The 10,657-nt window shown below is 40.8% G+C and overlaps 1 protein-coding gene across 1 annotated transcript in view; it reads left to right on the top strand.

Moving 5' to 3' along the window:
* LOC109959512 (ephrin type-B receptor 4) overlaps positions 1–10,657 on the top strand; it is a 37,337-nt gene that overhangs the window by 7,349 nt on the left and 19,331 nt on the right. Inside the window, exon 2 of the mRNA XM_020598943.1 lies at positions 9,209–9,279. Within this exon, the coding sequence (XP_020454599.1) occupies positions 9,209–9,279 (71 nt within the window). The remainder of the gene's footprint in view (positions 1–9,208; positions 9,280–10,657) is intronic.

Here is a 10,657-nt window from a genome sequence, read left to right as displayed (position 1 = left end):
GAGCCTGTTCTCTTGTATCCTTACTTAGATGTGTCAATCCTTCGATGGTTCATTTAGCTGGAGTCTGCACTGTTTGCTTCAAGCTGTCCACCTCCCACAGCAGATTAGTCACTGAAAGCTGTGTGTGTGTGTGTGTGTGTGTGTGCATTTTCTTTGCCAAGATTTTTTTTCATTTCCAAAATGAATTGTAGATTCTGCTAGGTGTAAACTAGCAAAGGCTTTGATTAAAAACTTCTGCTTTAAACACAGCAGTAGATATTTCTGGGGCTCGTGGAGAGTTTGTTAAATGCATCACAGCAGCAGATGGGTTGTAGGATTTTCATCATGCCAGATTTCAAATACGATATGTCACCTGTTGTATATTATTTCATAAAAAGTGACACTTCCATGTGTTTCCACTTTAACAAATGGGAGTTAATCTTGCTGCTGCAACTTTCTAGTATAATGTACCATTCCAGGCCTGTGGGGAACATTACAGCATTGTGGAGTGGGTGCCATTCTTTTCTAGTCATGATTAAATGACACAAGACACAAACATGCTAATAATTAAACTCTCTGGTCTAATTATTAGAAGACACAGCAGACCAGAATCTCCTGCTGGTTAGGAAGTTCATCCCAGATTTCAGTGCTATGTGACTCCAAAGTGTCCGCCCTGCAGGGGCGCCAGCCTCTGCTGTGGACCAGAGAAGTAAAGAGGATGAATATCCTCTTCAAGGATCGAGAAAGGGTTTGACGGCAAGCACATAACCTGCACTTTCCCCCGGTGCTTTTGCAGCTTTTGCACTTAGCTCAGTTCTCTGGCTTTGCCTTCAAGCCTTCTATAAAAGAGATGGCTTAACTTCAGGCTAGTTGGTTTGCACAGAGCCGTGTTGACCACAGTGTGATGATGTGTGATAGCTTAGAGCTATAGAGCGGTGAAGTGTCAGACAGTAAAATTGTCAGAGCTGAATTTGCTTCAGGAGGGTCACAGTGCTGCAGTGACAGACACAGGCTTCTGTCTTATGAGAAGTCCTTCCTCGATGATAGATGATGGGTTTTCCTCTTACATAACAAACTGACCATGTGTAACATTTGTTTGTTTGCAGTCAAGCATGGAAATATGTTGTCCCTTCTGCATTCTGATCACAGGTCCTAGTGTGCTTGCTCTGATGTTGACTAGCACATCACCCCATTGACCAGAGTGCCATTTCTCATGGCTTTGAGTTTTTTGTTTTGTTTTGTAGTTTTTCTCTTCTGCTCTGCGGTTGTACAGATTGTAGCCTTTTACAGCATCTAAAAAAGTAAAGCCTTTTACCATAAGCATGCCTTTTTGAAAGACCAAAGTGCTGGCATGTGCTGTGCAGTAGAGGTATTTACCAAGTCACTTGCCTTTCACTTCCCTAGCTTCAAGGTCTTTGAAAAGGAATGGTACGGATTTTGGAGTCTAGAAGAGGTCACCACGTGGGTTTAAAGATTAGACGAGGTGCAAAGTGAAAAAAGAACAAGGCATTCCTTGTCTCACCATCTTCTTGATTCATGTAGGCTCCAGCAGTGTCACTGAGTATGTATTGATTAAAAATAATGTCTGTTTATCCTAATGATTGTGACCCACATTTCACTGCTGAAGTTTGATACCCAGCTCTAGAGTAGGGAATGAAGCCAGACACTGAAATATAACATTTGTTGAATGATGGTGAGGAAACGTGATCTTTTTGTATTTATTTAGTTTTACATCTTATTGAATTTGACATTTTAGTTTATTTAGTTTAGCTGTCGCATTCGGTTTCTGATTATGTCATTGGGGACGGAATGTAAGGTTAAGAAATAACAGATGAGGGAAGAGAGCACATGAAACAAGAAGAGAAAAACTGTGGAGAAGGAGAGTTTGTTTAGAAAGTGTTGTGGATAGAGTGATGTGGTGATTAGAAAACTGATTAATCAAGAGATCATAATTGAATTGATTTAGTCATTTCAGTCCCTTTTTGAGTGAAAATGTTATTTCCTGCTTCTCAAATGGGAGGATTTGGGGCTTTTCTTTTGTCATACGTATCTTTTGGCTTTGGAAGGTTGGTCTGTCAAAAACGCCATTTGGAATATGTCTTCTTGGGCTGTGGGAAATTATACTGGCAATATTCACTATTTTATCTCCCGTCATCAGACTCACTGCAAAGGACAGCAAGAAATTCCACATCCCCCACCTCACTCACACCATGGACAGTTAAAACCTGGAGACGCGTCCTCTGGAGTGAATACATCTACCTCACCTCCTCTCCTTCTGAAAGAAAGAATCAGCAGTTTAATCGGTGTAGTTATAACAGCATCACAATTTTTCTGACATTTCATAAACAGAATGATTCATTATAAAAAATATATATATAAATATTATAAAATGATGTGCAGATTAATCGATAAGGAAAATAATTAGTCGCAGCCCTAGTTGTGGAGTTTCATGATGAGATTTGTCTCTAGGTTACATGGGAAATGATAAATCTGATGGTCTACCACAAAAACCAATAGATCACGCATCATTGATTTGTCTGGTTTCCAATTTGGGCGTCATCTCGAGTGCTATCTCTTTTTACCCTACAGTGTGTTTTAATTAAAGACAGACTGCCTGGTGGAAATGTAGGGGTTTGAAAAAAGTGGTATATCCTCCCAAAATATAATGATATTTATTAAAGGAGGCCTTTTGATGTTCTCCTTTGTACTTCATTTCTCCTCTTATAGGATTCAGTATCAGGGAGCCACCAGGGAGCCAGTGTAGCTGCATCAATGTTCTCAGCTTTTCACAGACTTTTACTATTTTTGAATAGGGCTTGAGAAAGTGGTGCCCATAATTGGAACTAGCGGGAGGTGAATACACTCGGTGTCAGATCAATGTTGGAAAGACGCTGAAGTATGCCTCAAGGCATCATACTGTATGAAAGGAAGTGCAGGGACTTCCATGTTAAATATTAGTTAACATTTTTAAACGTCTAATTCATATTGAGCTTTGAACGATTAACAGTTTAACCAGAGAGAAGTTTTTCTTCCTTGCTTAACATTAAATGTTCCAACTGTTGCTTTCAGTTTTTCTTGCCAGTATTGAGACGGTTCCTGTTGCACACAGCAGACACGTCTTGTTATAACACTTATCTGTTGGCTAACAGGGATGTTACTTCTCTGTAGGAAAAAACTTTTGTTTGTCTGAGGAAAACGAGGCTGTTCAGTCCAAGAGGCCTGAATGCTGTTCAGCAGCTCGCACTGCAGGTGAAAACTCATTACTCATAGGTGGCCAAATAAAAAGACACAGAACCAGTTTGATGTTTCTCATCCTCTTAACCTTACATTGTTCGTGAGGTTCAGAACGTATTTATTCCATTGTGATTGAAGTAAACACTTGGTTTAAACAACGTTTTTTCCTTCCACTTTACCACAGTTAATTAGTAGGGAATAGCAGGCAGTCATAGATACATCTACCTGTGTTCGTTTGTTTTGTGTTCCTGCACCAGGGAGAAGCTTTTGTTATATCCTTTCTTCTTTTATGATACGCATTTGATTCATATTTAGCAATGAGCAAGGATTAGAGAAAATTAAAAAGGAGATTTGCACAGAGATCAGAACATATGTTCCGCTGAGCGACAGCTAGAAATCAGAACAGCTATTATTAGCTGAGGAAGAGAAGTCATCTGACCTCTTCACTGTGAACTCTGAGACTGATACTGTGCTTGGGGAAAACGCATCTTCAGCTGGATATGATTAATGTAATGTCTCTGTTTGGTGGATCTCTGATGGCCATGTAAATGTAAGCCAAAACATTCAGGGGTCAGGTATTGTTAGACCTGTGCTTAATCCTCAGCGCTTTGGGTCGGTCAGATTCACGGCAGTGTTTATCCTCTCTGGTAGCATCTTTGGCTTCTGTCCAAAATGAAGCTCCTTCCCTAACTAGGTCATATCCCGTCCTGGGACAGAGACAAACCACAGCACTTATTGATATGCATCCCACAGACAAGAAAACAAAAATGGGTCAAACATTAACACCTTTAGTTTATCTCACCTTTGTTCCTCTCATCTCACTGCTCCCATTGCACATACTGTAGCTGGAGGAGGAGGAGGCTTTTGTTATACAGCAGACGAGGAGTTAAACGGCGTCCCCACCAGACTAGGAGACAGGAAGGGGACAGGAACTACAGGAAGTCCAGTCTCACTAGACACAACTCCATCAAAGACACACAAACATGGTTTTGAGACACACACACACGTGATGATTACATTTATTTCAGTACACGCACTATCCACAACTCACAAAACAACACTGGAGAACTGGCACGTGAAGGAAATTCGGGAAAGCCCCTTGGGCCTGTCGCTACATGATGTCATCCCTTTGCAACTTCTTATTGGACATGTTCTCGAATAGAAGCAGCTATAAACCATCTGTGGCGAGTGAGAACTGCTTTGTTTACGGCAGGGGCGGGACTAAGATGCAAGGACAAGTGAAGGAAACGGGATTCACCTTGTGTCTTCCTCTTCCCCTTATTTCTCTCTTTTCAGTCTTTGTCCTAAGATAGTCTAGCCACAAACACATGACAATAAAATCTATTTTCTGGCAAGAAAGGAAAACATATTATACCAAGCATATTTCTCCAAATGTTCCTGTGATTTTAAATGTGAAACATGGTGGTATCAGATTGCCTGTGGCACCAGAACATTCACCAAGCATGGCTGATCTCAGGGCACTGGCTTTGCAAAATTTAAAACATGTGCTAGCTGGATCCCCTGAAGCACGAGGTTGTGCGTTCGGCCTGGGGGACAGTAACTCTCCTATCAAGATAAAACTTACAAACAGTTGCTGTTGCTTAGCAGTTTATGAATTCTACAGAAAACAATGATATTAAGAAAACAAACTAACCAAAACAATGTATTACATTGGCCCAAAATACTGTCAGTATTTGTTTTTATGTTGAAATAAATAGGCTGTGTGTGTCATGTGTTACTGTATCTTGGCAAGATGTTATATAAAAGTAAAGTATTAAGTATACAGAAATACCTTGTGATGACACCGAGATGTCAGCCTGTCATGGCTTCATGTCAGCTGACCAAACACCCCCGAGCATCTCTTCCTCCTCTTACATTCCTGTTTTTCGTGATCCCTGTCCTTCCCCTCTGTCTCCATTTCTCTAAGTGCATAGGGATAATTGGCACTCTTTCTTTAATTAAAATGATGTGTAATTGTAGCTGAAGCAAGGAAAATGTTGGTAGGCCTATAATTTCCCTATCACGCTCCAGAACCACAGAGAAAGTGGAAAACAAAAAGGGAAAGGGCACACAGTGCAGACAGTAACACAAAAGTGAAGTTGTATGGAATGAAGGGAATCAAATCAAATGGGTTTTGCTCTTCAATTTCAAGTCAGTTATCTAAAGCCTGAAGACAGCGGCGTAGAAAATGAGGGTGTAGTGTTTTTCGCGTCCCCCCCCCCCCTCGTAAAATTAAAAACAAAAAGTACAGGGTCAGGTTTTACATTTCAAAAGAGAACTGTGCACAACACCCTCCATTGTTCTTTGGTTTCCACACAGAAAACCTAACGCCACTTGCTCTGCTGTTTTTCTAACGAGGCGTGATGATAAAAATAAAACTATAACAGCTGCATTAATATGTTAATACCGAACTCTCAGCCCATCCACTTCAGACTCGCCTCTTAGTGTCTTTACTCAAAAACAAAATGACTACAGATTTCAAAACCTTTTCCTTGACTGTAATTCCAAAGCTTAGTCCTAGTCTTCTCGCCAGCACCGGTTTAGACTTCTGTCCTAATGTGGACAGTTGTACTATAGTTACCGTCCCGCTGCTTGTTTCGGGTGCTGTATACGGTTAGATGACGACGTTTCATTGTTTCAACGTTTTCTAGCACTCTGGACAGTTTTTTAGTCGTGGGTGGCCGCCGCTGGTGAAAGAATGCAGGGGAAACACCAGTTTCCTCTAACAGGGCTTGAGTCTGAATGCACTTCAGTGAAAGGCAAGACCGTGCATGCACATAATAGATACACGCCACCATCTCATAGAAACACTCACGCATCCTATCTCATAAACCTTAATGATAGAGCAGTGGTAAACAGTGATTACGTGGGGGGGGGGGGGGCTCTTTCTGTTTCACCATGTGAAACAGATATGCATATGGACGGCGGAGCTGGGCCAGAGGCCTGCGTATTATGAAGGTGGTTTTCTCCCACTGGAGTGAACTTAACGCAGACTAAATACAGGGACAGCGCCGGCCTGATCTTTGTCACTCAATTATCCTCCTCATCCACCTTTTTCCTCTCCTACTCTAACGTCTGTAGGCTTTCTTCACCTTCTCACCACCGATTGTTGTCATAAAGCTGGCGGGCTTTTGTGGTTTTGAAGTGGAAGAGGATGAGAAGTACATATGTTTGTAATTCTTTAACAGGAGCTAATACAGACAGAGAAGTCACATTTTACCTCAGTGCAATATAATGGCAGATGTGCTGCATGTGCAACGCTGCTGATAAGTTATATCGTGCCACTGCTCTGGTGTGCTGTGCAGGAGACTGGTCACAGAGACGACGGCAACGTGCAAATGACACAGGTTGAACACAATGAGAAACATTTTGGCTCTTTGACAGTGAGAGTGAGGTTGAGAAGAGGATGAATTCTGCATTTGTGTGTGTGCCTTTATACGCTCAGCAGCCACTTTATTAGGTGCAACACTTCTGCCTCAACATCTGTGTTTATGAAGCTCAGAATGTTTCAGTTTTTGGTGAAATTGTGTATATATTCAGTTTATTATTGAGGTCATAGTTAAAGGTGGTGTTGTACTGCACTACATTATATTCAGAGGTGTCTCTATATTTTTATCTTCCCCAGCTATATACATGAGAGGGTCAGAATATTAGGAACACCTCTGAATATAGTGCAGACCAGTACACCACCACCTTCAACTATGTCCTCAATAATAAATACCTAATTGATTTTAAACGTTTATGACAATTTCACTAAAAACTGAAACATTTTGAGCTTCATAAACACAGATGTTAAGGCAGAAGTGTTGCATTGAATTACACACAGTTGTACACGTGTACCTAATAAAGTGGCCTGTGACTTGTGAGCAACTGTAGTTTTACTGTATTATCCTGTTAAATTATCCTATTAATATTTAGCAGAACGATCTGGGGCGTAGGGTAATTAATTAACACAGAGAGGGAAATAAAAACAGTTGACTGAGTCACCTTCATAAACAGATTTACCATATAGTACATGCTTTGAATAGTTAAAGCTTCTCTTCATATCCAAGCTTAAAGACACAGTTTCACCGTACAATTAAACGTCCATCAGTGCTGAACAATAATGTCTGTCTCTGGATGGCTGCAGCTATAATATTTGTCTCAGTAGCAAGCACAAGTCTGACTTGGCTTTATCACTGCGATTTTTAGTGCCTACATGTGTATTTCACCAGGGTGTGGGTTGGTAAGTGATAGAAGTGATTGCCTCTCACTTTGCACAGGATCACAGGGATTAGTCTCTGTAGGCGTTGTGGATATTTTTGGTAAAATACTACGTGTTGGTGTTGAACAGTGTTGTGTAAAATATATTCATAGAGCACAAGGAGTCCCTAGCACTTCTTGGTAATGTGTGTTGAAGGTTCTGCCAAAACATCCTCTTATCCTCTCCCACAGAAAACTCATTGTAATCACAGGGATTCACATTATGGAGCAGACAGTGAAAGTAAGTCGGTCATTAGGATCAGGCTGTAAGGTCATTCAGGCTGAATGTTGGTGGCATAATGAGCATCCTGTATGATGCACATTTCAATTTTCTTTATGAAGGTAATTGCAGATAATGTAGAGATAAATGAAGTCAGTAGCCGTTATTAAACCAATTGATCAACGGGGCCATTTAGTCTCCAGACGGGGATGGCTACGCACTGAATCACTGAATCTGTGTATAAAATTATCCACCTGATTTTGACATCCATGTTTGCAGAGCGGATGCTTTGGCCAGCGAAGCAACACGCTGAAGCAAGCAGGAGGCGGAGGCAGCACATCTTAGCCAGTCAAGAACACTTTGACCTCATCCAGGACTCAGTGTAACATTTTTCAGATCATTTTTTAATGAATATAAAAACCCACCACATGCAGCAATACAACAAACAGAATCTTGTTAAAAATTCAATTATATTAGAAAGGCTAGATTTTATTGGGTTTCAGCCGATGGTTTATGTGAGGCATTATCGCCGAAATCAGTGACGTGTGATCAGCAACAAATAAAACCTTTTAAAAATTTAAAAGAAAACTGGGAAATGCCATGGCGAGTACTGTGGTGTGTATTAGTGGGGTTATGGGGTGCTGACTTTACCGTCAAACCTTACTGTGTGAGCCTAATTCAACAAAACATCTTAATAACCCGAATGATAAAGCCTCAGTGAAACCCTCGCTTCCTCCAGCATCCATTTTCATGCAAGTGCTGTCCTTGATCATGGCACACAGGAGAGCTGCATTAAATCCTGTTTATTGGCAAAACCAAACTGCCTGACCCCTGCTGCAGGGAACACACAAGGCTTTAAAAGCCTGTCTGTGACAGAAACCTCATCCCCACAGTATAAATATGAGTCACAATTCAGCAGAGACAATCTGCTAAGACAGCTGGGGGGGAAAATGATGTCCTCACATGAAAAGAAGTCCCTTCACGCAAACCTAACTGTGCTTCAAGTTACATGCTGCTCAGATGTTACTGGGATACTGAATCATAGCAGAAGTGCTCAGATTGTTTGTCTGCTGGCAGCCTGCTTCTTTTAAGATTACAAAAATCAGTTCTATTGTAATCACAGAACGTGACTGGAAGGGCTTAAATCTTTTATATGTGCATGTGTGTGTCTGTATATATGCAAGTCTGGTCGATACTCCTGTGCTCAGTACTTGTCCCTGGACGAAAGCAGTCTCTTTTCATCAGGTGTAGTGTGACCACAGACACAGCACGTTGCTGGGAGCAAAGGGGACGTGGGGGAGATAAAAACAAACATGAGAGGAAGGACATTTTTTAGGGTAGCGGGAATGTTGTAGATGTAATTGACTGAAGCTCTTTCTTCCATCCTAATCCCAGAATAAGCAAGAGCTGATACTATGTTCACTCTGTAAGTGATTTTAATTCATTTGAGTGTTTCTTTGAATCTAAATGAGTTTTGTACATGTCATTTTTATATTTCCTGCTGTGATTGATTTTTTTTTTCTTCCCCCCCAGAGGTCCTGATGAACACTAAGGCAGAGACTTCAGATCTGAAATGGACCATCTACTCGCTAGCCAAACCAGAGGTGTGTAACCCTGGCTCCACTATATTATCTGTATTCCCAACACAGACCTGGTGGTGAGTGGTGGTTTTTGGTTTCCAGCTGTTCCTTTGTTGCTTGGACTATAAAAGGATTCCTTATATGGCAGGTAACTGACAGGATACAGCAAATACCAGAGTGAATGCAGGATTCAAAGTATATTGAAAGCAGATGCTTTGATATATCCAGTCAACCAAGGAGTTACAGTCACTGGCTGCCCACAGTTTTATGCTGCAGCCAGAAAAAGACATATTTGTAATTTGATCCGCTGAAGAGTGGTTGCTAGGGTATTTCTGCCAACAGCATCCACGACCGAAACTGCTCAACTTATGTCTGTGCTTTTGATTGTGATGCAAAGAGAAATAAACTGACAGTCTCTAAATGTTTTAAACACTGTGTGTCATTTGTCAAAGACACAGTTGGCAGTGGAGAGATGCCATGATCTGTCTGCATCAAATATGACAGATATAAATTTCCAGTGTTTTTATTTTTAGCTTTGAATGCTACCATCATAGTACTGTAAACATTTGCGCCAACTTCTGTCAGTTTTAAAAATACTTGAATTTGTTCAATATTAATTTTTTATATGGAGACTAAAGCTACTGTCTGTTGAAATACAGCTGCAGACTCAAATCAGGTGTGAACAGGACTAACACAGGACTAACTGTTATGTATATTAACCATTAACCATATATTATTATTATATAAATGACGGACAAACACGCTGTGATGTCACCCATTGGTTTTCTAAAGAGTAATTTGGAAGCTGGAGTCTGGCCGTGGCCGTTGCTTCAAAACACATTTTAACAAATGGTCTCAGTCATTTTTGTCAAATCCAGATGGGACATTTTGTGCGTCCTCATCACAGAAAACATTTTGCTCACAGAGTTATGTGTCACCAAACTCCACCGTATTTATTTTTGGGGGATTAATAGAGAAATTCTCCCTTCAAGAGATTCAAACCTGGCTCTCAGTGCTCTGCTGCACAGTAATACATTCAGCCCAATATTTTGCCTCACTCAACACATCATCTGCAAATGGATTTTTAAAGATTTACATATTTATGTAACTGAATTTCTGAGCCTCAAGTTCAGCAAATCTGCTCAATTCTGCCTGGAATATGTTAATTTCTTGCTTGTTTCCCACTCTCAGGAACATAGTGCTGGTGAACATGTTTGCTGTTGACTCATCAGTTAAATATTAAAGCATTTCTGTTGCACTTAGCTCAGAAAACTCAAACAAATGTAGATTTCTGTCGGGGGCTTTTCATGTCATACATATTTGTGATATCCACTCCGTGTCCTTGTATTTTAGCCTAAAAGTGCATTTAAAGGGTAGAAGCTGTCTTTCTGGGATGCTGTGT

This window comes from Monopterus albus, unplaced genomic scaffold (assembly GCF_001952655.1).
Source record: "Monopterus albus unplaced genomic scaffold, M_albus_1.0 scaffold39.1, whole genome shotgun sequence".
NCBI classification, from domain to species: Eukaryota; Metazoa; Chordata; class Actinopteri; order Synbranchiformes; family Synbranchidae; genus Monopterus; species Monopterus albus.
Note: the sequence above shows the minus strand (reverse complement) of the source record. Positions and strands in the feature narration are given on the sequence as shown.